At 50.9% G+C, this 24,860-nt stretch overlaps 3 protein-coding genes across 3 annotated transcripts; 1 reads left to right on the top strand and 2 right to left on the bottom strand.

Annotated features, from left to right (window-relative positions):
• The first annotated feature begins 50 nt into the window (after window positions 1-50).
• Window positions 51-18,970, top strand: Klp31E (kinesin-like protein 31E). The gene is made up of 22 exons (XM_029111061.1): window positions 51-97; window positions 9,433-9,612; window positions 9,747-10,249; window positions 10,339-10,487; window positions 10,738-10,846; window positions 11,028-11,230; window positions 11,332-11,436; window positions 11,558-11,712; window positions 11,805-12,041; window positions 12,292-12,487; window positions 12,964-13,102; window positions 13,203-13,439; window positions 13,576-14,216; window positions 14,351-14,559; window positions 15,674-15,734; window positions 15,866-16,077; window positions 16,341-16,565; window positions 16,745-17,016; window positions 17,134-17,317; window positions 17,403-17,584; window positions 17,748-18,225; window positions 18,877-18,970. The coding sequence occupies exons 1-22, from the start codon at window positions 51-53 to the stop codon at window positions 18,962-18,964; spliced, it is 4,812 nt and encodes a 1,603-aa protein (XP_028966894.1). The 3' UTR covers window positions 18,965-18,970.
• Window positions 905-2,623, bottom strand: LOC100906346 (probable pterin-4-alpha-carbinolamine dehydratase). The gene is made up of 3 exons (XM_003741865.1): window positions 2,569-2,623; window positions 1,515-1,715; window positions 905-1,086 (listed from the first exon to the last, which is right to left on the bottom strand). The coding sequence occupies exons 1-3, from the start codon at window positions 2,569-2,571 to the stop codon at window positions 976-978; spliced, it is 315 nt and encodes a 104-aa protein (XP_003741913.1). The 5' UTR covers window positions 2,572-2,623; the 3' UTR covers window positions 905-975.
• A 1,143-nt stretch (window positions 18,971-20,113) lies between the features above and the next one.
• LOC100906492 (serine/threonine-protein kinase STK11) lies at window positions 20,114-23,401 on the bottom strand. The gene is made up of 6 exons (XM_003741866.2): window positions 23,154-23,401; window positions 21,867-22,052; window positions 21,366-21,512; window positions 21,031-21,250; window positions 20,495-20,904; window positions 20,114-20,408 (listed from the first exon to the last, which is right to left on the bottom strand). The coding sequence occupies exons 2-6, from the start codon at window positions 22,043-22,045 to the stop codon at window positions 20,177-20,179; spliced, it is 1,188 nt and encodes a 395-aa protein (XP_003741914.1). The 5' UTR covers window positions 22,046-22,052; window positions 23,154-23,401; the 3' UTR covers window positions 20,114-20,176.
• Window positions 23,402-24,860: the final 1,459 nt, after the last annotated feature.

Here is a 24,860-nt window from a genome sequence, read left to right on the forward strand (position 1 = left end):
TCGGAGAAAGCACTATGTTCGGATAACCTCGATTCACGTTAAAATTCATCATGGTGAAGACGGTCGCAGATGAGAGCAGCGTGCGGGTGGCTGTCAGGTGAGCATCCATCTCGCTGAACTCGTTCCACTTTTGACTTGGAGCTCTGATTCTTCTTCCCGTCGCCTGAAACTACCACCACTCTCCCGTTTTCTCGGATAGCCACGATTCGGCAGCTTCGATTCATTAGGTTTTGCGATATACTGATTGGGAACTGAGAGCGTCGCCCAGAGCTCTCAGCGTCGCCAGGTATGACCAGGTCGGGGGAGGTGACGCTGACAACTGCTCCTCGGAGCTCGCTCCATTCGGACCACGCGACGAGTCGGATCGGAGCGAAAAGAGCATCTCACTTCGCCAGACCGTCTTAAAAATCCGGAAGTATCTCCCCATATGATGCCCGGGATGAGCCGCGTACCCCCTACAGATGGAACGTCGTCGACGATGACGGACAAATCCGACTCTTTCATCGGTGGTCAAGTGGGCCAGGACTGAAGAGGAAAAGTTGGCGGTTCGTGTTGTTTTCTTAACCCGACTCAGAAAGCAGGGTCACCAGCCACCACAATGAGTGCAGAGCGGAGAGACACTCGCAGGTGACTAGGAGGCATCCTGCGGGGCAATTGTGTACAACGCGGCAATTGTTGTCAAGACGAGACGAGAATGCCGACCACGACTTGTTGAGCTCACCTTTGTCCCGATCGGATTGTATGGACACGCGAGCTTGCCTAAGCAGTTATGACTGGGGACTTGTGACCAGGAATCACGTCGGATACGCTACCAGTATAATCAATCGGGGCAGGCAGTTTATTTCACATCGATTTATTTATTCATTAGATGTGAAAGGTCTGGGCTCGCAGAATTCGCTGCGGTGCGGTTAGTGGAGAAATTCAAACGAGCACATAGATCTCGCGACGAATCTCGACCACCGGACAGTGCTTGGCTCAAGGAGACAGCAGATTGATCTTCTTCAATAATTCGTCGATAAAATTCGCCATCCTGAGATCGCGCTTTGAGAGTCCTTGTACATCGTGGCTGCTCAGAGTGATTTGGACCTGCGGAAGAATCATTGTTGAGATTCGATCCAGCTCTGCTTTCCGACTTGTACACTCTGAGCTGATTCCACACTCTCAGGTCAGGAACCCCGATTCTCCGTAGCCCTCAAAAACTTCCATCGCTCTAGGCTCATATCGGCCTGTCAGGAGATGACCGTGATAGCTGCCATTGACAAGTGACAAGCGGGCGTTCCGGTATGGAGAAATTGGCTCATAAATACACGGCGGTTCTGGATTTCATAATCGAATCCCAAAGGCTCGATGATTCTGTGGGGACACCGATAATGGACTTTCAGAGATTGTTTTCGGAGCTCATTCGTATCTCCAGATCAACAACTTTTTCGGACCTGAGAGACTTTCATATCGATAGACTGTAGCCATACCCAGCTTTCCTTGCTCATCCGGCTAGTGTCAAAGTCGGAACCTACTTTGTTGTAGACGTTGAACCATTCAGGATGATGATCCATTTTCTCAGCGAGAAGAGCCACGCTTTGCATAAATGAGAATGCTTCGTTGAAATCAGCGAACTTAATCTCTTTGTAGATGGCGTCGCGTCCCTCGACGAGAGTCCATCCTTTGGCGCAGAGGCTCTTCAGGCAGCTATCCCTCTGATCTCCCTTGAGTGCGTCCTATAGAAAACGGATCGCCATAAATTAATTCAGCCCCTACCGGATTGTCGGCCCACGTCTAGGCCGGTGGAGGTGCGGAGAGCGGGATCGGAAGGCTTCCCGCCGGTGAGGCGGGCGCGAATGTCGCCGAACGTTATGCTATCGAAATGAAGACAAATGCGTTCCGGAGTCGACAAGCAGCCCTAAGAATGCGCTCTGTCAATCGAGAGACGTCCATCACGATCGGAGACACAATTAATGAATAACTCGTCCATGGATCATTCTGCTTGTCGGGACCGTGCTCACAGCAATACCTTATCTCGTGCCCGTTCCGATCTACGGGATGATAGTCTTTGTCTGTCGTCTACTTTCCTCATGAAATTCGGTCCGAATACGCCCTGACAGCTCCAGAATTCGGGTCATTATTCGGTGAGACTATAATTCGCGATGAAGATCCAGTCTACTATTTTCAGCCGATTCTCTTCTACCTCCACTCCGTATGTGGAGCGATGCGCGACCCTTTCGGGGTATACGGGAAGCAATAAAACGAAAATCTGTATGAGTGTCCCCGGCGTCTTCGCACACGGGAAATACGCAGAATCTGATCGGTGTAGCTCTGGGCGACGACCAGTGACTCGGAATCAATGTTCCGCAGAAGAAGAGACGTAATTTGACGGAGGAGGATCTCGGTGAAAGCCGTAGAAGCCTACGTCATTCGTCTCCTGAAGCAAATCGAGCGACTCTTTTCGGAGAATTCTCGCAGAATTTCCCTCTCCGAAATCGACACCCGGGATGTCGTTCAGGAGCAGACTCTCTGATTTCTGGGACCGTAGGACACGCTCGGTCGATGAGTGATTCGATCAAACCTACTTACCATGGTCGAAAGTTCGGCTGTCTGCAGGCAGCAGCAGCAACAGTGTCACAGGCACCTGTGGAGAGTCGCCCTCCCTCTCCATCGCCTTCTTCTTGGAGAGGGGCTATCTCAGTGGAAAAAATACTGCAGGCGACTTCCCTGGATCGTATATCACTAAGTTCGTTACCATGCCCCGAACTGATTTTCCGCCTGATAGAGATGCGTCCGCCCACGTCCCGGAGATCGACTAACTCCTGCGTTTAAGTACGTCTGTCAATACACACGCTTCCGTGGAACCGTGGTCATCCATATCGCGAGTATCCCCACCTTTCCCGTGCCGGTCTCCAGGCCCGTTCATTTACTTTGGCTCCGAGGCCGAGAACCTTCGAGGCTGCGATGTGGGTGAGCCTTTTTCCCACGTAGCGGATCTACGCGTCAGTCTGGTCGTGGTCTTCCGAAATTTCATTCGACGTCACCGTCCCACTGGTTCACGCTTGGCGGCATTCGTTGCTTTTAATGGCGCAGTTCAATCAAAGAGGCGCTGCATCACGCCGCTTTATTATTCTACGGGATGGAACGAAAACACCGCCGGGTACAATTTGAGGAGCACCGTCTACGTCGTTCATCGGAAACGATGAAACGGAACGCGACAGCTCTGGACTTCGCCGCCATCGAGAGAGGAAGCTCCCTTGCGAGTTTCCCAAAGCATCATATATCCCTTTCAGTCCTCCCAAACCATGCCAGCGGTCGCTTCCAGCTCTGAGCTTTTAGTTGAGCGATCCAGCCGGCACAATCCGCGGACGACACGATCCGTACAATTCACCTGATTCCGCATTCGGCTCCTAATCATCTCTCCCGGATGAGCGGCGGTCTGCCCTGCGCAGCTGTTTCGCTCGGGAAGCTTTCTCCAGTCAGATTTCAGAAAAAAAAATCACATATGTGGATTGTATTATAGTGAGTCCCAGAGAAGTACGAAATCAGGGATGGAATTTCCCTCGCGGATTCCGACGTTGTAGCGGAGGTTGCTGTCCATCATGCACGACAGGCCCAGTGTTCAGGACAGTCGATCGTTGGCGCTAATGCCGTCGAAATTACGATGCCGTTCGCGATATCCGTGCCCCATGGTTATCGACCTCAAGAGCTCCGACGAGGGGCGATGAACAACAGAAGGAGAACGCTCCTAGTTTCGAGACTAACTAATCCAGTCAGCTCTCGTTCAGAGAAAATTCTATTCCTGTTCTGCTGAGTGAGCTTTCCTTTGTCATTGAACCTGCGGAAGGAATGCAACCGTAAGCAGAACTTTTCAGTCGCCCGCGAAATGAGCGACTCCGATCCGCGATCAGTGACTTTTCACTCGACGCAAGCGCCGAGAACTTCCCTCCTTCATATTGCGTATAATTACGCATCCACCAGAACTTCTGAAGTTATCGCGTAGCCTTCAGAAGACCGAAGGTCTTTCGTAGTGAGTCATACCCGCGCACGAGCCGGTTGACCCGACCTGTCGATGTTCCATGTTCGATCCACCTAGTCGGCCGTCTGCCGTGTATCCGCGAGTTCAAGCCAGGTCTTGTTCGGTGACAGATGGGTTTTCTGTTTCGCGGTCGGTGTTGTGGCTGCTATCTTCGTCGGCGAAGCCCGATCCCTCTGACTCCATCTGGTCCGGGTTGACTTTCATCTAAACATAGAGAATCGAGCGAGCAGCGCAACTGCGAGAACGGGGGTATAGCTCGAGGAACGAGCCAGAAAGAACGAACATTGGCAAATCAGCGGATAAGCCCGGTAGTCCCACTGCGCGCGATCATCACACAAAATCGAACCAAATAATCAGTCGACTTACGTGGTCATCCCATGTTTGTCGGGCCATTAGGCAGTTAGTGCTGAGTCCGACAGTCCGGATATGTAATCACTCTGAATGCGTAATTCTGGAGCTAGAATCTAGAAGCGATCAAAGTCGGCGGGTTTGACCGCGCTTCAATGTAAACAATGGTGTAAACGCTCCGTTTCAATTGAAAGCTTCGCTGCTCAGTCGTATCTAAAGCAAGATGAAAAGTTTCAGTGGAATCGTTCCAAATTGATGGTCGAGGCATCTGTAGATTAGAGTGAATTCCTGTCCCGCCAGTCTCGGATCGTATGCGTTTCCGATTGGTGGATGGATGGATGGCCCGCTCTGGGCTGTAGCTCTGTCGTTGGCAAGACCCGCAGCTCCTCTCGATCGATGCCCTCCTTTAGCCTCGGCTCGGGGTCTTGTATCTGTCCGCGCGGCTTAGAATGGCGACTCGTAGGGACACTCGCGTTCAGTGTCGGGATCCCGATCCTTTCTCTGGAGTATTATCGGCGGAATCCCTAGAACCTTCGGCTCATGAATACGGATCCGGGTTATCCACAGGCGTTAAAGCCCAGTCGATCCCTACTTTTCTCCTAACAAATCATTGATCGATTTGGAGGGGCGGCCATCGCTCGAGCTTAATGCAGCCCACTGGAGCCCTGCAGATGGCTCAACGCCCTAATCTGCTGACAGTGTAGTATCTCCGATCAGATCCTGATTGCAATCTCCTTGTTAGTTAGGCTCGTTGTTGCGCCACCTTCGGTGGTTTTTCGCGACTCCATCGCTGGTATCAGCCGCTCCACGATAAGCTGGAGGGGATGGACTTCGAGGATGGATTGTCCGAAGACGATTTCTTTGAAGTTTGCTTCATCCTTGGGAACGAAGAAGCGAATCTGGCGGAAATTTCATCTCGCGGCCTTTGGTCGGCGCGTAACGAATTCGCATGTCACGGAGGCTTCTGTCGTTTCGCTTACCGACTTCGTCTCGAATCTCTGACGGATGCGTTTCTTCAGCTTGATTCTCCTACCAGATTTGTTTCAAACTGTGCCTCGTGTTACGCTATCTGGCATGATGAAACACAGGTCCAGCGTTCTAGGTTTTCTCTCCAGCTACCTCATGAAGCTATTCCTCGGGCGGCGATTGGCAATAACCGGATTTTTCCCTCCCCGACGCGATCTGTCCCTCAAGCGTTGCGTCATCTGAGCTCATGAGTAATATTTGCGTAGGGGAATCGTGTATCCCAATTTTTCCAGCGAGTTCGTGGGAGGTCTGATTCTGTTCCGATGGAATCCGCCGTGCCAGAACTTCCTCGAGACAAGAATAGAGGAAACGAATACGCTGGAGCGGAGCGTCGCGAAGTCGGAAACTCGGGTGTGACCTGCCCACGTGGAATACCGTCATCCGAAAGCGGAAGGGCACGGATGTAGTTTGCTTGCTTGAGAATACATCAGGTGCAGATGAGCAGAATCTATAATGAGGAATATTCCCTCGAACGGCTCGAGAAGCGGTGAACTACTCTCGCCAGTCGGAAGCACGAACACCTGTCGAACGACCCGAGTCAAGATGAGAAGATTTTCTTCTCAGCAAGCACCGAATTTCTCTCCCTTCCCTCTAACGGATTGTTTCGTGCGGCGCGTTATCAGCAAGACTTAGGGTAGGCCAGCCGCTGTCCTCCAGCCAGGCCGACTCCGAGCTTGTATGCAGCGCTCGACCTTCAGAGCGTCCGTTAGAATTCGATACAACGTGACGTCAGTCAAACTCGCCGTGGAAGTGATTTGACGGATGTGCGTGCAGGAAACCACTTCGGCTCATTCGTGTTCGCACTGCAAGCCATAGTCTTAAATACGATAACGGAATTCTTCACCGAGAGACTCCCCGCTGCTTCTGTTCGAAACATTCGTCGCTCAATTCGAGGGAGGCGTCTGTATACGGAAACACATTGTTACACAGAAATGATCGGCGTGGGCTCGACGACGACGTAACTCCGTCGAAGTCGATTCGCTTAATCGCGCGTACTTCGGCTCATGACAAGATTAGGGAAGTTCCGTAATTGAACTCGGTCGATTGATTATAAACGTTGTATTCACCGTGATGGGCAGTCGCCGTAAGCAGCTGGTCGTGGGACGGACCACGCTCGTGTGCAGAGTCTGCGAGTCGGTCCAGCGCGTCCGAGTTGATATATGTACGTATTTATGCGCCGCTTTGCCGGAGGCGATGTGTCCGCTCTGAAAAACACGATCGGGGGCACATTCAGAGCTCCAGCCCAACCTCCGAGCTATTCTCCAACCTTGAGCGGTTTGAGTATCGCTTTCAGTCGTCGGATTCTCCGACCCGATACTACCTATGCAGACATCTTGATCTGCAGAGATCCGTCCCTGTCTGCCCCGTGGAAAGGTCCGGACGCCGTGCGTGCCCCTCGTCCGCCAAATCATGTAGTTGTACGTTGTACGCTAACAGATCAACGCCCACTCACCGATCACGGCAAGCGCCCTATTGGTGAACTTCGTTCGCTAAGGGACACCCTTGATTCACTCCGATAGATCGTTTCATTAAATTGTCGAGCTGTCCTGTCATTCGCCGGGTAGATGCGTCGAGAAAAGGATCCCGTCCATCCAACTCTTCCGTGGAAGACTTCACATCACGCTTGGATTCTCCGTCTTTGGGATTCCGCCGTAACCGTCAGATGCGGTTTGAGCCTCGGAACTTATTCGATTTTTCGTTCATTTGATTTTCATTTGATTGAATCGACAATCAGTGAACCGAGAGGAATGGGGGCGATATCGTGCAGTTGTCGAGCTTACTGTCGCCGGTCGGATGGAAATCCCATAACACGCTTTGTCATCAATTTCCGTTCGCGGCAATCGCTCGCTTCAAGAGAAGGTCGAACGTTTGTCCGTCGGCATTTTGTATGTACAATGCTGCGGATGCAGAGGCGGATTCGAAGTGGGGAGGAGCCAGTCAGCCAACCAGCAGCTTGCCAAACAGCCCGCCAACCAGCAAAGCACGCGTTAAGTCGGAGAGATGGTCGGCCGAGGGCCTACGACTGCGGTCGTCGCTCAACACCGTAACGTACACATGTGTACGTCGATTGCACGCTCCGAAGTGGAACAGAGCGGTGCTGTCATTGCCGGTTTCGCAACATCGGAGCCTGGAGCCACGAGTTTCGTACAGAATGCGAATAATTATTACTTCCGTCGTATAGCTCTGACGACGACGTAACGTAATTGTTCATTCAGTCGAATTTATGTCCCAACGGGAAGTCGTTTTTTTCAAGCTGCGATATCGGAGGCTCGGCCGGATAAAAGCTCGAGCCGGTACTTGGAGACTCCGCTTAAAAAGCAGGTCATCGGAAACGATCGTACGCGGGAGAGCGGGACCTCAGATCGAAATCGATAATAATAGAGTCTCTCGTGTGTGTCTTGTTTCCGTCCAACATATCTATGCGTCGCGTCGATTCAGTGAATAAAAATGCGTCAAGGCAATCCTGCAAGAGCTTTCAAAACACTGGTGGTTTCTTTTTCTGTTTCTCCGTGTCTGATGCGCTGTGCGACACGCCGATCGTCTATGGTGTTTCCGTAGGCGTGGTTCAAGTCTTCATCGAGCTTCATCGAGACTCAGATATGACGGGAAGAACAATGTTGCGGAACCGAGCGACTGCCTCAATGATTATCTGGCGGTCGTCGTAGACCTCTCGATGCCGTCAATCAAGTTTTTCCTTGGAGTCTATTTTTCGTTTTTCCCAAACGTTCCTCGTCAATCGAAGGTCAAGTCTCGAGAAATCCATCCTAGGTGGAGAATGAGCTGACACAACCGTAGAGCGCTGTGATTTGGTTTCTTTTGTCTCGATATGGGATTGAGGGAAGAATCATTCATAATCGATCCGGAAACATGAATCCTTGAGTAACTGGATAAGAAGTTCTCCTCGCTCAGATGGGACGAAACGCGTAGCAAGGTCATCGGGCGGGAACAGCAACGTTGACAATTCCGTATCGCCGTCGATCCCAGCGGTGGCATGGCGTCGCATTCCAGCTGACCACGCAACGAGAATTCGGTCTTCTGAATAACGTGTTCCGGTCGGAACCGCTGTATGATCGTGGGTGGAGTTTTTCCGCCGGACTTTTGTGCCAGCATGTCGTTAGGCTACATTTATCTGTTTCGTTGAAGGAGAGTCGGAGGAAGTTCCTCACGAAATCTTGGGAACGATGATTCACGTGCAGACCTTGCAATTCATCCGAGATATACTCCAAGAGGAGGATCCTGAACTCTTGACTTGCTTGATAATTTCCTTTCCATTCCGAACTCATTTGCGGTATTTCGTCCGAAGGCTCGCGTACTCAGCATCGGGCTCAAATCGGAGAGAACGAAGCCAACGGCCCGACCGTGCGCATATGTCCCTTCGGACTGGAAACTTTCTCAATGACGTTTCTGAAGTCGACAATGATCAATGATCACTGTCGTTTTTGTCAGTGTCACTCCTGTGACTGGACCAGAACCAAAGGAAAAGAACATCTGAGGAAAGATGGACCACCGAGCTTGACAACGAATTCCTCAGCAGCTCGGGGACAAAGAGTTTTCAGCAAAAAATGAGGGGGAGGAGGATCGCTGATGAACGAAAGCGATTCGCTGTCGGTGAGACAACTTCTGGCCGGCTCCAGTTGAATGGAACAGAGTCGTGACTGACCCTCCGACACCCACAACGCTCCGAACGAAACATATTCGCTCTTTAGACCAAGCGTTCGGAGCTTGGCTACCATGGTGGCGGCGGTGTGAGCTTGAGGATGGTGGGGTGGGAGTACAAATTTAAGCACATCCACAGTCTGGGCGGGCCGAATTTAGGTCTGCAGCTAAATGCCGGTCCCTGATATGCACCGGGACGGCGATTAGTGGAGGAACGAGTCGGCCCAAGCCCAGACCTACCAACGTTGCGTCAGATATTGAAACGGCAAAGACGATGGTCCAGAGCTTTCACGCGAGAATCGCAGAAAATAGTTTATTCTACGGAGATCGCGTCGTTTCAGTCCAAACAATGTGAATAATTAGAAATTAATGATTCCTTCCAGAATACGGCCACTCGTACACCGGGAACTCTCAGAGATGTGTCACAACTGCACTCGGGTGCCGCCCGGCGAGCCGATGGTGGTGCTAGGCAAAGAGAAAGCCTTTACCTTCGACAACGTCTTCGACGTGACCACCAACCAAGACAACGTTTACACCACGAGTGTCAGGGATCTCGTCGACGGGTGAGTCTTGAACCCGGCGGGCTCTGCCTCCCCCGCTCGGGGTGGAGGTACTACCAAGGCGTGCGATTACCCACTGATGGGAAAAATGGATTGCAAACTGTTTTTAAAAGTTCGTGTGCTCAATCTCGTTGTAGATGCTTGTCCGGATACAATGCCACGGTCCTGGCGTACGGCCAAACCGGATCCGGTAAAACTTACACCATGGGCACCGGGTTCGATATGGCGATTAGTCTGCAACCAACCGATCGAGGGGTGATACCCCGCGCCGTCGAGCATCTCTTCCGAGGCATCCAGGAAGTGCAGCGCGAGACAAAAGAAAAAGGCATTCCCCCACCGAAATTCCAAGTCGCCGTACAGTTCATGGAGCTGTACAATGAGGATGTGATTGATCTTCTGAATCCAGAAAAATCCAATCAAGAGAATCGACGCAACACCAAAATCGTTGAAGAATGCGGACAGATCGTCGTGCAAGGAATCACCGTGCGGACGGTGCAAACCGCCGAGGAAGTGATGCAGTGTCTCCACCACGGGGCGATCTCGAGGACCACTGCGAGCACCAATATGAATTCCCAAAGTAGTCGGAGTCACGCCATCTTCACATTGCACATTAGACAACAAAGGTTCCTAACAGGTGAGGGTCCTAGCAGCTGTCCGATTATTTCTCCCCCGTACATTTTCGCTTCATGCGAACATCCGAGATCACTAGAGCGCTTATTCGTTTCACAGGCGGTAGTGAGGGCGAAGGCGAAGAGAACGATATGGAAACGCTGACGGCCAAGTTCCATTTCGTGGATCTCGCAGGCTCAGAGAGAATCAAAAGGACTGGTGCTACTGGCGTACGCGCCAAGGAAGGGATCAAGATCAATTGCGGATTAGTAAGTTGATGGGTGGCTCGGTTCCGGAGTGATTATTCACGGCTTTCGATCGTGTTTCACACCTTCATTCTAATGAGCGTCGAGAAGGCCGTTCCGCCGGCGGAACTAGGCATCATCTTGTCTGAAGATCACGACTGCGTGTTGTTAGCGTCAATTAGCGAATCGCTATCATTCATCATCATCGGTGTTGAGGTTTGACAGAGTCCCGGATGACGTTCCTGCGTTTTCTGATAGATGAACTGCTTTGCAGCTCGCTCTTGGCAATGTGATATCAGCATTGGGTGATGTTACGAAAAAAGCCACTCATGTGCCGTACAGAGATTCGAAACTTACTCGACTGCTGCAGGACTCTTTGGGGGGTGAGTGTCCGCTCGATTTCTGCATATGATGATTGACTGAAGACTGCCCACATTCACCTGTCGAAACATAGACATTGCCCTCGGTATTCCTCCAGGAGCTCCCCCGCACCAGTCAGTATTCCATGGTTGCGCGGCTCGGGATCTTTTTCGAGCAGGAGGCAAAGTCAAATCTTGTTTCCAGGTAATAGTCGAACCCTGATGATCGCTTGCGTTTCCCCCGCCGATCGAGACTTCATGGAGACCTTGAACACTCTGAAATACGCAAACCGAGCGAAAAACATTAAAAACAGAGTTTGCATCAACCAGGATAAAAGCTCTCAAACTATCATGGCCCTCAGAAGAGAGATCGAAGCATTGCAGCTCGAACTCATGGAGTACAAACAGGTAGGGATGATGTTCGTCCAAAATCCTCTCAGATCTTCTCTGACCATGACTAGGGGCGGCATTGCCGGGAGATTCCCTCTATAACCTCGCGTCGGTTGTAGGGTAAACGCATCGTTAGCGAGGACGGCACTTATCAGACAAACGATATGTATCAGGAGAATCAAATCCTCTTGGCCGAGAATCAGAATCTCAGGACGCGACTCAAGGTTAGTGAGTCGGGCATCTGAAGAGCTCGTGGTGTGGAGACCGGGCGTGCAGGATTTTCCTCCATTTCGGCATCAGACTCGAAACTCGAATCCGTAAACACTGTGATTCTAAAAATTCCAGGCCTTGAAGGAGACGGTAGATCGTTTGAAAATGCGGAACGCTGAGCTCCTGAACGAGAAAGCCGCTCACAATTGGATCTCCATGGATGAAGGTAGCGAGGGACGCAGCATGGTCGAACTCCAATCGCAGTACATCAACGAGATTGAGGAGTTGAAGTAAGTTTCCCGGAACATTGAACGAGGATCCTCTCATCGTGGGACTCCTGCGCTGGCTCAAGCACCAATTATTCATCCGAATCTTCTTCCAGGACGAAGCTGATCGAGTCAGAGGAAATGTGTTCTCAGCTGCAGAAGTCTTCGGGGGGACTCCGACGAAAAGTCTCCGGGGTGGGGACTGCTCTGAATCTTTCAATGGCCGGCTCAATGGCGGCATCGGTGCTTGAGAGTGAATCTGTCTCCGGGGAAATCTGTGTAGAAGAGCTCATACATCAGGCGAGAAAGGAGATTAAACGACAGAAGAAGAAGTCGAAGAACGATGGCCCACGGTACGCTTTTTCAAGAACGGATAGATGTATATAATCCATGCGATTTCAAGTCGTCTGTGTACGCGTATATAGATTGCGTGGTTCATCGTCTCTCGTATCGAGCGCCGTGTCGATTTCCGGGGTCGCTGGACTGATCATTTCCTCGCGTGTTTTTAAAAATCTCTTTCACTGAATGAATGATGAATCCTCCAAACTTGAGCTTTTACCGATTGGGCACATATTCAGATCGTGTTTCTTTCATGAATTCCAGAGACAAGGATGAGAACGGTGTCAAATCCGATGGCGATGAAGATACGTCACTCAAGTCCAATGGTGCTCAGGTCAGTGGGGGCAGCGCCGAGGACTCGGAACTCAGTGATGAAGACTTCAGTGAAGACGACGTAGAAGACCAACTGCGCGAATATTCGGCCGAGATGGCCGGTCTGACGCAGGAAATCTCAATCAAGGTACGATGTTTGAACGTTATCTCGATCAGTGGTTGGATGTCAGATAGCTGCTCAAGATTCCGATATGCCTGATCGTCGTTCCGAGGAGAGCTCCGAATTTCCCCTTTAAGGCCTATCCAAAGTTGTTGAACATGGTAATGTATGACATTCCCCCTATGAGCCATTATTCCCCCTACTTTCATGAGGAGGGAGAAGCTCTCGATCTGTCGTTCTCACCCTCGAGATTACGAATCTGAACTTTTCGCCAACTCTGACCTCTCTGTTGTGAGCTTCAGAGTTGGTGAGCCGAGAATGCTTCCGCTTTAAGCGTTCCCCAGCTATGATCGTCCTGCCGTTCGGAGGGGGTCGGGCAGTCGGGAGGGGGTCGCAGACTGGAGAGGAGCGAATCGTCAACGGGACATGCGGGAATTTTCGAAAGCAATCTATGGAATCCGGAGCTGATTATTAATTATTTGGGGTTGTACTCCTCAATTCAGGAACGGCTGATCGAAGAACTGGAGAAATCCCAACGGAGGATGTGCTCGATGCGGAGTCACTACGAAGAGAAGTTACTCCAGCTGCAAATTAAAATCAAACAAACCGAAATGGAGAGAGACAAGGTGCTCAACGCGATGTGTAAGTGTCAGAAGCCATGCGTAGTCTCGCGATCCATTCCTTGAGCGAATATAGAGGGCGCACGGTCAAAATGAATCGATGTCTTGCTTCTCGTTTGCAGCTTCCAAAAATCAATCGCAAGCGGAGGTCGAAGAAGCAAAGAAAGTCAAAGATGAATTCGAGAAGAAACTCCAGAGTCTCCAGGCAGAACTCAAACAAATGCAGGACGCCAAGCGTCGCCACGCGCAGCTTGTGAAAGAACAGGAGAAGCAGGAGAAGGTCATCAAAGAATACCGCCAGCAGCTGGAAGAGCTCAAGAAGACAAAGACGGAGCTAATGAGAAAGATCCGCGAAGAAGGTAAATTCCCCTCAATATGTGAGAGCAGCAATCAGGCAGTTTCAGGGTTGAAGGTCAGAGTTGCTCTGAAAGAAACCCCCGCACGATAAGCCATTCCGGAACTGTTGGGTCCCTAATGAAACCATTCGATCCTTAGGTAAACGACACAAGGAGCAAGAGCTGAAGTGCGCTAAGGAATTGAGTTCCTTGAAACGAGAGGCTCGACAGAGTGAGAACCGAATCAAAAACCTCGAAGCCGAGAATCGGGCGAAGGAGAACGTACTCAAACGCAAACAAGAGGAAGTCATTGCTCTGCGAAGACAGGCCGCGAACAAAGTCAATGGAACACGACCTTCGCGTGGAAAACCGCAGGGGGTTCTCACCCGTATAGTGAAAGACCGATGGAAGACTTTAGTGAAAAATATCGACAAGATGGTCCTCAACAAGCAGACGATTCACAACATCGAGCGCGACATGGAACGCTATCTGCTCGAGCGAGAGAAGCTCGAAAGAGTTCTCGACAAAACTCTCCGCAAACGGGACAAGGCGATAAGTCAAGGGAAAGACGACTTGGTCTTGAGGGATCTGGACGACGAGATCGACAACCTGAACAGCAATATCGGCTATCTGCAGGACAATATCATGGAATGCCAAACCAACATCTGTCAGATTGAGGAGAACAAAGAAGTTCCAGACCAACAGTTGGTCGATGTCAACGAACTGATCACCGGACTGAGTACAGTCTCTTCGGACGCCAAGTTCCTCATAGAAAAGCTCCTCGCCATGACCGTTAACCAGGTTTGCTGACCAGTACTCAACTCAATGCACTCATTCATGAATTCGCCGCTTTTTCCGCGGGTTTCTGAGCCGTTGCCGGAAGTGAGAGATCCGGAGTCCGACCCTCAACTCGTTTTTTTCTTTCCCGGAACCAGAGCATGCAGGCGGCGCAGAAAACCGCGGAATGTAAAGAAATCGAGGCGAGGCTCGAACAGGTGGAGAACAACTACTCGCAAGCGGAACGCCTGCTGCAGATGACCATCGAGACTCCCGACAAGGCCTTGAGCGCCGTGATGGAGGGTCTCGAGCTGCAGGGAGGTCAGGAGAGTCAAGCCAGCTCGCGATCGGTATCGCCTGCAGAATCGTGAGTTCCTCAGAGAATCGCTCCGAGTCGGATTCTTATTTCTATTTTCTCCTGAAAACTCGTCGGATGCATAGAGCCGAGGTTCCTCGAAACCTAGGATGCGAGCTATGTCGGAGCCCCTCAGAGAGCACCTGAGTCAGGGTTTACTTGTTGAGGGATGGGGTATCGATGGAGTATTCGGTTTCGCGGTGAATTCCCCGCGGGAACACTCTTCTCCTCGAAGAGCGGATCCAGGCGAACAGGGTAATCCAGGGGGAGATCAGACACTGACCTGTCGATAGCTGAACGCGTTGGTCGACGGCCGTGACGACGGAACCGAACCCTCGCGAAATTTTGGATGAATCTCTAATATTTTGTTCTATCTCTCTTCCCCTCTTCTTTCCTTCCATCCCGAAACTTGGTCCTTGGTTTCTGTCCTTGGTTACCATTCCGGTCGATGGTTGTGAACCTCCACCGCATTCGATCATCGAAACTCAAAAATGACGAACGACCAAATCTAGTCTGGGAGCGATGCTAACTGTCTTGGCAGTTACGGTTGGTGTGCTGATGGCGATAGTAAAAGTCGTCTACCACGCGTCGTTATTGATCCTGTACCTGATGTCCTCCAAACAAATCCATCACCATCATCATTACCATCATCACAAAGACGATGAGCCTTTCCCTCCTTGAGAGCAATCATGCCGACTGATCGATTGATTGTCTGATTGATTGATTCATTCATTGACTGTCGGGCTGACTGAGAGACGAATCATTGTCGGTATGTTCGGCAGACTTCGCGAACGCGCCGCACGCGGAATGGCTTCGGTTTTTGACCTTTGAGTTGAATTTCGTGCAAAGCATGAGCCCTCACTCCTCGGTGCTACCTCTCCATTGTTCCTCGAATTTGCGTTGCCTCTAGAAACTATGCGGAAAAAGAGCTGCGAAGGGAGAGAAACCATAAACACATTTTTCATCTGCATTTTGAGCCAGTCGGTTCACACGTTACGCGCTACGGAATCAGGTCCATGATATCGTCAGAGTTTTGAGTTCAGTGTTTCGATCGTTGGTTGGTTGGTCAGTTGAATTGTTTCGTAAAAGTTTTTTATTTATTTGACGACATTCGATTTCTATATAGGATCCGCTCCGACATCTCCAGCGCCACCTACATCGTACCTGGTGAACGCGGAAGGCTGAAGGTGAGCTCTCAACAATAAAAACTGACACTTCGTCCTCGATACCTATCTCATCAGAACGCCTAGGAACCAATCTGAACCATTTCCAGAGGGTTGAGTGCTATTAATTAAAATTTCCCCGATTTCTTCTGCAGGCGCGGCGTCGAACGCCCACCTGTGCAGACCTTCTCTTCAGCCCGGGGGATTCCACCATACCCCGCTCGGACAGTATCCCCCTGATGGATGAGACAGAGCCCTCCCAATTCCCGCTGCTGAACCCCGCGGTCCCCCTCGTTCCGCCTGTCCAGTCCCACATTCCTCGACTAGCGCCCAGAGACATCATGAGCCGCAGTTTCACTTCTTATCGGTGAGTCGATCCGGCTCGAGAACGGCGACGCTGGAAGCTAGCTCTCAGCGCTGTGACTGGGAAGCTGCGGGCTCGGGTCGATATCTCGGCGTGTCTCTCCAGAGTCTCTTTTTCTCTCGCGTTTCCTCTCGTGCCTTCCATCGTATCTCGGTGTTCCTTCCTATCCCTTGACGTGGACGATGCTGCTGTAACATGCTGAGCGGGAGTGTCGCAAATGTGTTGGTAAACCGCTAAAACGCTTGCTTCTTCGCTTGCTGCCGTAGGGACGCGCTCGTGGCGAAGGGTCCTCTTTCCACGGGCTCCACGAAACTTCTGGAGAGGCATCACCCTCTGATCGATCACACACCCACCGGTCTTCCCCGCAAACGGGACCCGCTGCCTGCATATGCAACGCCCCTCACCCAGCGTCGACGTTTCAATCACGCTCTCGCGAGCGCGGGAAGCGCAAAAGTTCATCCTCTTCAAAATGATCTCAACAGCGGTCGGCAGTGCGTAAAGTTGCTCATCGTAGAAAGTTCCACTCACGCGGCAAAGCTTACAGCGGCTCACGATAATCGTGTAGTGTTCGATGTCACTTACCGTTTCACTCCTATCTAATCCGAGAGTCAGGGGAGAGCTGAGGACCTCGCTCATTGCTAATCGGACCTCGCTTTGATGACCTTTTCAGTATGAGTGATTCCATCTGTGATCAAACCCCACCCGCCTCACCTTCGGTGTCCCGAAAAATGTTCAGATCCACCGATGCCAATGTGTTCACGAGGCTGGCGGGCTGTCAAACATCGACTCCCCCTCAGAAAGAACGAGGCGTCATTTCCATTTTCACCGGACGAGCCCCAACCAAAAGTTCCCCTTTCATCTGTACGCATACTGCCGAAGGTCACAACAAGGCTGTCTTATCGCTGGCGGTCACTAACGACGTCCTATTCAGCGCCAGCAAAGGTCAGCTCTACTATATGTGCTGCAAAGAAAAGAGGAAAAGAGAAAAAAACAGATTCTCCATTCAATTTTTCCCTCGGAAAACCTGCCAGCTGATCATCGAGATCATCTTGCTTCCAGATCGCACGGTCAAGGTCTGGGATCTCCGAACGGGCCAGGAAATTCAGACCGTGAGGGGCCACCCCGATAATGTTCAGGTTGTTCGGTACTCGGAATACTCGCGACTCGCTTTCTCGGCCTCGACGGCCTACGTCAGGATCTGGGATCTACGAGAAAGCCCTGCAAAATGCGTGAAAACCCTATCGTAAGTCAAACACGATACGAACCGGTATGGAGAACCATTCCCCCGGATCGGTAACGATATTCACTGGATGTTCTCTTCCTTGCAGATCTTCCGGAAGTACCATGGGTAGTCTCCCGTCTTCCGAGCGAGACAGTCGGGTCCCTGTCGGCGAGCAGCGTATCAACGCCGTCGAACTCAACCATTTCGGGAACATCCTTTTCGCAGCATCCGGCTCCACCGTGAAGACGTGGGACCTGAGACGATTCGCCACGATTGGCAAGCTTGTCGGTGAGTGGATCGGCGGCCCCGCGAGGGCGGCATTCTCCAATAAGATTTGAGCCCGGAGCTCGAGCGCCAGCGGGTGCCCATTTCCTAACCCTGGAGCTCTCGAGGATTCCTTTGGGAATTGGGGGATCTATTCATGTTTTGACACGCTTCCGTCTTCTGACAGGTGGGCACACCGCTCAAGTCATGTGTCTGGCCGTGGACGACGTAGCTCTCGATACGAATTACATCGCGACGGGCTCCAAAGACCATTACGTGAAGGTGTTCGAAACGATTGAGAAGCCGAACGGAGTGATCCAACCAAAAATGAACCTCGAGCCCCCTCATTACGATGGAATCTCGTCCCTCGCCATGTTCAATGACTACCTCTATTCGGGATCGCGGGACATGTGTCTGAAAAAATGGGACCTCCAGAACGGCTGTCTCGTTCAAAGCATAAACCAAGCTCACAAAGACTGGATCACCGCTATCGCGACCTTGGCGAGCCCGGTGGGGAGCTCGAGTCAACTCCTGACGAGCTGTCGTGGGGGACTCTTGAAAATATGGAACACCGACACCATGCAGAACATCGGAGAGCTCAAAGCTCACACGACGCCTATCAACGCCATCGCAACAAATGGGGAATGCGTTTTCACTGCCTCAAAGTAAGTCGGTCGTCTTTCGTTCTCGGGATAGAGACGGAGGATGAATTAGAGGGGGCGGACGTATCCGCAGGACTCTTCAGGGTTTTTGAGTTTCTGTCAGGTTCCAAATCATGAGCGGGAATAACTTGGTGGGGATTTGTGTCCTTTTCGCTGCTCAGTGGATGCGACGTGAAAATTTGGCAGAGGAATCAACAGGAATCTGGCAACAATGCCGGTTGCTTGACGACGACGGCGGACTGGACATCGTCGTCAACCTCTCTCGCCGGCGTCTCGATGACCTCATCCTACACTGCCGTGAAGGTAGTCGGAACCTCTCCGACCGTGAAATTTCGACTCCGCATGCTCTGGTGGTCGATTGACGATCATCAAGCTCCTTCTATTAAGTTTCTCTCGGCTCCCGACGCGCCTGAATGCGCCCTATGACCCGCACCATCCTGCTGTTCCTCGTCGTTCTTTTTGAGTCCAGTGAACAATTGTTCATCGACTTATTCTGCTGCTATCATTTCGACTGAAGCTTCCGGCTCCAGGCCGGACTGTCATCTTCAGCGTGACAAACGTTTCGATTTCGTGCATTCCATTCGAGTTTTTTGCTAGAGCTCCTAGACTGAGGTATAACGAGGGGAGGTATAACCTAAGAATAATGCATTTCAGTGATACCACCGTACGGATATGGCAACCCCGACTCAGCCCAGATCTTTCTCCTGACTGCAATAATGCACCTCAAGACAAATATTTGTGACAGTGCCCCGACTAAGCCTGTGCTCATCGGTGTGGTCTGCGGAGCTCCCACCACCGTTCACCTGACCCCTTCGGAAGTAAACAGTGATGAGCAGAGAAAGCAAGGGTGCCTGACGGAATCATCAAATTTTATTTACCCTCGTAGAAAACTTCAAAGCACAGCAGTGTTCTTCTTGGACGGATGAGAGAGCTATTTATTGTGTCGATTACCGATCAGGTGATGTTTTATTCCCGATGCCTCGTTAAGCATCCATATCATTCCATCGATGTCTTTGTTTCTGACAGGACAAGGCTAAGAATCTCATTTTGCTGCTTACAAATCCATTGATTCACTGGGAAGACTCGATTTACCATTCGCTGAAAGGAGGACAACATGTTCCCATTCCATTTTATCGATGCGTAAAACTCTGATCTATGTAAATTGATGAGCCGGAGCAGTTTTTCTCCTCTACGAGATCTGTACATATACTGAGAATGACAAGCCGGAAGGAAATTGTTGGTGTCCAAAAAGCAGTGCTGCGTCCGATCCGATGCTCGATCAGTGGAATTCCCCAGCGGACAAAATTGTTCGGGACGCATCAGAAGCTCAGGACTGCGACCGGAAATAATAAATGTGTGTTTATACTTTTCCGATACCGATCCTCTTCCGTACTCATTGGAGACATCCGATCGACATGATTGCGAATTCTCTCAGGAAATATTCTCTAAAATTCAAGGAGAACACATCATAGTAGAAAAACACGAGAACCAAAGGCACGTTTATTTTGTATAATTCTATTTATAGTACGCAAGCGTGGTCGCGCCGAATATCCCACGCATGTCTCTGTCGATGTAGATGTTTCTTCCACACATATTCACATTCGTATATACATTCACTTTTCGCCATCAACGTATATCAGTTCGCATCGCTTTCCGCTTTTTCAGACTTGTCTCTCGCTCGATCCCTCCACAATGTAACCGTGTTTGGGAGCGATCGCGACTCGAAACCCTGACGATGATCGCCGAAAAAAAACCCGATATTAATATATCAGCAGCTCATCATCGATAATATTGATTATTATTTCCAACAGTATGGCAATCGTTAGATCGACTCACTGGTGTTGACAAGACCAAAACATCTCTACGCCCTTTCCCGCGTACAGTTTACCACAGAACTACAACCTGTCGTCATTGCGATCAGCTCGAAGAATTGAGATAGGAAGCTGGTTCTCTCTTATGACATCCTGCACATTTGCGACAGGTTCTTCCGGAGCTTCGGCTCAGCAGAATTCTCTGCACTATCCTGATTCTCGAAGCGGGCTGATCTCACGCTCTCGTGCGAGCCTTCGATAGATGAATGCATATCGTCTAAAACTGACATGACCGACATCTGGCAATAGGGGTCCTCTTCGGTAACGGGGATGGGAACCCAATCTTCACTGATTGCGGGCTTACGGAGCATCCACCTACGAGACAAAAATTTGTCGTTTATGTTTCTTGAGCGCTCGTTCGCGAACACAATCGAGGAGGATTGCGGGGAGAGTTCACTTACGGATGCTTGAAGACTTCTTCGAGGGTGAAACGACACTCGGGATCCTTGTGTAACATCCCCTTCAGCAGGCTCAGGAGTTGGACTTCTATGGAAATGGGCCACAAGACCTCACAGTTACCGATGGCATTGAACAATTTGTAGATGGTGTCACCCTCGAACGGGTATTTCCCCGTCGTGATATTGAAGAGAGTGACCCCACTTGACCAGATATCGAGCTTGTAGCCATGAAAGGTGTCACAGCCATTGGCGATCTCTGGACTCTGTACAGCTGGTGACCCTTGACTGGTATGACACGTGTCTTCTTCAGCGAATCGATCGAGCTGCTCTGCGACTCCAAGGTCCGCAATTTTGACGGTGCCATCAGTGGTGAGCAGCAGGTTGTCCGCTTTGATGTCTTTGTGGATTATCCCCTGCAATGAGACCAAGCCACCCTCTACTTATTATGTTTCCCACGGTATTGGATTGGCGACATCTTATCCAATCCGAGATTTCCATCAGATGGTGGGGATTCGCGGGTTCGGAACAAGGTAAATCACCTGGGAATGAATGTGTTCAAGTCCGCGACAGAGCTGCGTGAAATAACAATGTGCTTGTGACGTGGGGAAGCGGTTACCCGGGGCTCTCCTCAGCAGTTCTTGCATGACCACGACGGCGTATTCGAAGATCATATAGGTCTTCTGCTTTTCCTCGTCTCTATGTACATCCAATAACTTGATCACATTCTGATGATTCAATCTGCTCAAAATCTTCATTTCACTGCAAAAAAATAAGCGTACAGCTGATGAGTGGATCATTATTGCAGAGCGGATTATTTTCATCATCAAGTTTAGCCGAGCTGATCGTGAAAGATCCCGAACCATTTACTACCCACCTTTTGACATTCTGTTCGCCGTTAGGTATCTTACGGAGCTTCTTTCGCGCAACGATCTTCACGGCTCGTCGAGTCAATGTGTGGAGGTCGAGGACTTCTTTCACTTTTCCGTAGCTTCCTTCGCCCAGCAGACTGCCCATCAAATATCTGAAATCGTCGGGGAGTGAAGAGTGACTTCGGTGACAGCAGAACTCAATTTCAATTCACAATTCTGATCGATGATTGCCCTGCCCTTTTCAAAGCCACAAGCTAGTACAGCTACTCATTCGTGACCTTGTTCGGCTCTGAACGGCTCTCCAGCTCATCAGCTTTCAGGGGCGAACTTTTTTCGCGAACGGAAATGGATTATCCGCTGTCGGTATACAATCAGAATGCGGGTACGGCGGCGCCGACTCTAAGCCGGCATTCTTTAAGCGAGGGCTAGACACCTCACTTTCTGTCGGAGCTCTTACGCTTCCGGACGGGAACCGTGCATTCGAGATTCCTATGCCGAGTCCTCACCTATTGCCGATGATTTTGGCTTTCTTCTTGTCCTCGTAGATGACGAGATCCTTGGAATTGACACGGTAGAAACCGAGACCCCCCGTGCCGATGTCCTCTGTATTGAGCCAGCATGCGTCGTCAGCATTCTCGTCTGCGAGGAAGAAGGCATCGCGTTCTTGCCCGGAATCGAGGGACATTATGTTCCTACAAGAGGAGGAGAACAAGCGGTGAAAATCGTGAATAAGATTCCCCCCGTGGATGATCAAATGATCAGTGATGTTCCCATGCATCGAGCGCCACAGTGCTTTGAAAACTCGACCCGAGTGAAGTATCTCGATCCATTATGGGCCGTATCAGTGGAGGCTCAATGAGCCTGAAGGTCACCATTACATCAGAGGAGAGATGTACCCGGTAATTTTTCCGGAGCTCGACCTATGCATTGAGCTGGACGTCTCGTACGGTCGCGCCACAACCTGTGACTATTCTCGATGACGGGGGGCGAACCTCCCATAGTGGGTCGGTTGGAGCTTGGTAATGCCCAGTATTTCCGCCTTGAATGCCGTGCGAAATTCTCGGACCCGTTCTTGAAACCGGAATCAAAAAGCTGAGCGAAAATTCTTGTTGTACGTACTGCGTACCCAAGGTTATAAGAAAACGACATCGGGGTACAATTAAAGCTCCGGATGAGCTCGGAATAATCTTTCCAACGAATACCGAATCGGGCCGTGACCATTCGCGGACTTGTTGATTCTATGCGGATTTCCGTCAATGCCGGCCGCGTGTGTCGTCAGAATAAAGAACATAATATATTGTCTGAGCCGGCGAACCGCATTCAGAGTCATAATACACCCGGTGAGTCTGTCTTGACATCAACAACCGAAAACTTGTGAAAAAAAAACACGAGACAGGCTTTCGGTCTGGCTAACAGCAGCCCAGCGAGAGCAATTCGGTATTGATACGAAAGAGCTCAGAGCAAACCTACTTCTCCTCTCGAGAGCGCAAGGTTCGCGGCGGAAACATATGACATCTCACGGACGAGCCAGAACTCGACAACAGCTTCTGATGATTAGGTGGAGGTCGGAAGGAGTCGATCTTAAAATCCGCACCAGAGATTCCGGTCCGGGGGCGCTTGGTAAAGATGAAACGATGTCTCAGACTGACTTCCGGCGCAGGTCCGGAGGGAACCACCTCCGGTCCGACCAAGAATCGTCGCGCCCTCTTTCCTTCCTTGAAGACCCACATGCGACTTCCCTCACATATCACAGCTGGTTGCACAAGCAGGCGCGAACTTATCTGAACACCAACCTCTAGAGCTGTCGAGCTGCTGGCTCTAGCCCCACGACCAAGCAGCTGATCGGCGGTCGCTGCTTGGCTGGCCGAGTGCCGCTGATTCTGCCGTCGGAAGAACTCTCAGGGTTCAGCTAAATAATTCCGTTCGGTCACTCCCTCGGCTCTCTATCCGTCCTCTGGTTGTCTTGCGGGCTGGGTTCTTGAATTGTTTGGCCCGTCGTTTTTGTGCTCAGCTCACCGACGGAACGACTGCGCTGTTATATGCGCCTGCGCCCGTCGTAGGGATGGTGCTCTCTGGCGATAGCGGTTGCGGCGGCAGCGGCGGTCGTATGACGATGGGCGAGCGAGAGCCAGCCAGTCTGACCGTCTCTCGTTCGTTCGCCGCGTCCGTCGGGTCTCAACAGCATCAAAATAAACACTCTCTTCCGTTTTTCTTCCTTGAATACAGCCAAAATTCAGCCAGTAGGACTGTTCGCCGTTTTTTTCCCGAGGTCGTTTGATAGATCAGGATACCGCCCGACACTATGCATGAGATTTCACGGAAATCCTCAACGAAAGGAATAAGGGATAATTTTTAGCAAAATGAGGAGCTGAACGAAGGGAGAGTGAACAGTATGATCCCGATGATCTCTCTTCGGTTCTTAGCGGGAGCGGGCGCTCCCGTCGACCCCATCTTAGTGATCCGGTGACTGGAACATTGAGGATGAGTGATTTCGATCCCATTCGCGGACACGGAGGGCGATACAATGGTCATGATCTCTGATTGGGAGAGCCGATTGAATTGTGATTTGCTCGTGCCGGATGGGGAGTGGACTCCTCGGAAGAAAACCCTAAAGGCCTCCCGGTCACCCGCTGTTTATGTTTACTGCCGCGGTGCTCCTCACACTCATACATTCGGTTTGTACACCTGTACGCTTTGTACGGCGTACTTTTGTCCGCTCGCACGTATGCTGAGGATAGCGTACAATTGTACGTATGCTAAGTTTAACGCGGCGTGAAATTCCACAAAAATAGAAGCTCACCATGGTGGAGGAGGGTACACGATGGGACTAATGATCTTTGCTGAATATTTGACAGTGATCGGGCGGTCCCTTCCACATTTTTCGGCTCGGATTTTCAGACATGTCGGATCACACGGGATTACGCAGTATCACGAAGCATCCCCGTCACGATGAGATCGCCCGGGATAACGGGGAGAAACACGGAATCACGATGAATTCCCAAGGGATAATGATGAGATCTCCCGGGATAACGGGGAGAAACACGGAATCACGATGAACTCGAACGGGATAACGATGAGATCGCCCGGGATAACGGGGAGAAACACGGAATCACGATGAAATCGCACGGGATAACGGGGAGAAACACGGAATCGCGATGAATTCGCACGGGATGACGGGAAGGAACATGGGATGATGACACACAAACGACAGGCCATGTTCCTTTCTTTTAGTTTTGACTCCGAGCGCGATGAATCGGTTCCGGACCCTACGTGAATAAGTGAATAGTAATAAGTGAATTTCCGCGATTCCGGGAACTTATAGATCTAGTTAGAAGTACCGCAAGTTCTTTAAAAACATCAGATTCCTTTGGGGGGGTTGTCTCGATATCTCATCCATTCATCGTTCTCGCCTGAGTCCAGGCCCAGGCTTAGTCTCACCTGCGCCGGCGTTAGAAATATCGCGCCTCCCGCAGCAGCTGAAGCGGACGTAATTATCGAGG

This window comes from Galendromus occidentalis, unplaced genomic scaffold (assembly GCF_000255335.2).
Source record: "Galendromus occidentalis unplaced genomic scaffold, Mocc_1.1 scf7180000077213, whole genome shotgun sequence".
Taxonomy (NCBI): Eukaryota; Metazoa; Arthropoda; class Arachnida; order Mesostigmata; family Phytoseiidae; genus Galendromus; species Galendromus occidentalis.

Excerpts from the sequence above, each read along its gene's own strand:
- Klp31E (XM_029111061.1), top strand. The coding sequence starts at position 51 with ATGGTGAAGACGGTCGCAGATGAGAGCAGCGTGCGGGTGGCTGTCAG. Across the intron at positions 10,488-10,737 it reads TCAAGATCAATTGCGGATTA|CTCGCTCTTGGCAATGTGAT; the intron begins GTAAGTTGATGG and ends ACTGCTTTGCAG. Across the intron at positions 11,437-11,557 it reads ATCTCAGGACGCGACTCAAG|GCCTTGAAGGAGACGGTAGA; the intron begins GTTAGTGAGTCG and ends TAAAAATTCCAG.
- LOC100906346 (XM_003741865.1), bottom strand. Across the intron at positions 1,087-1,514 it reads GGTTCAACGTCTACAACAAA|GTCCAAATCACTCTGAGCAG; the intron begins GTAGGTTCCGAC and ends ATTCTTCCGCAG.
- LOC100906492 (XM_003741866.2), bottom strand. The coding sequence starts at position 22,045 with ATGTCCCTCGATTCCGGGCAAGAACGCGATGCCTTCTTCCTCGCAGAC. Across the intron at positions 21,513-21,866 it reads GCCAAAATCATCGGCAATAG|ATATTTGATGGGCAGTCTGC; the intron begins GTGAGGACTCGG and ends CGACGATTTCAG. Across the intron at positions 20,905-21,030 it reads TTGAACACATTCATTCCCAG|GGGATAATCCACAAAGACAT; the intron begins GTGATTTACCTT and ends GTCTCATTGCAG.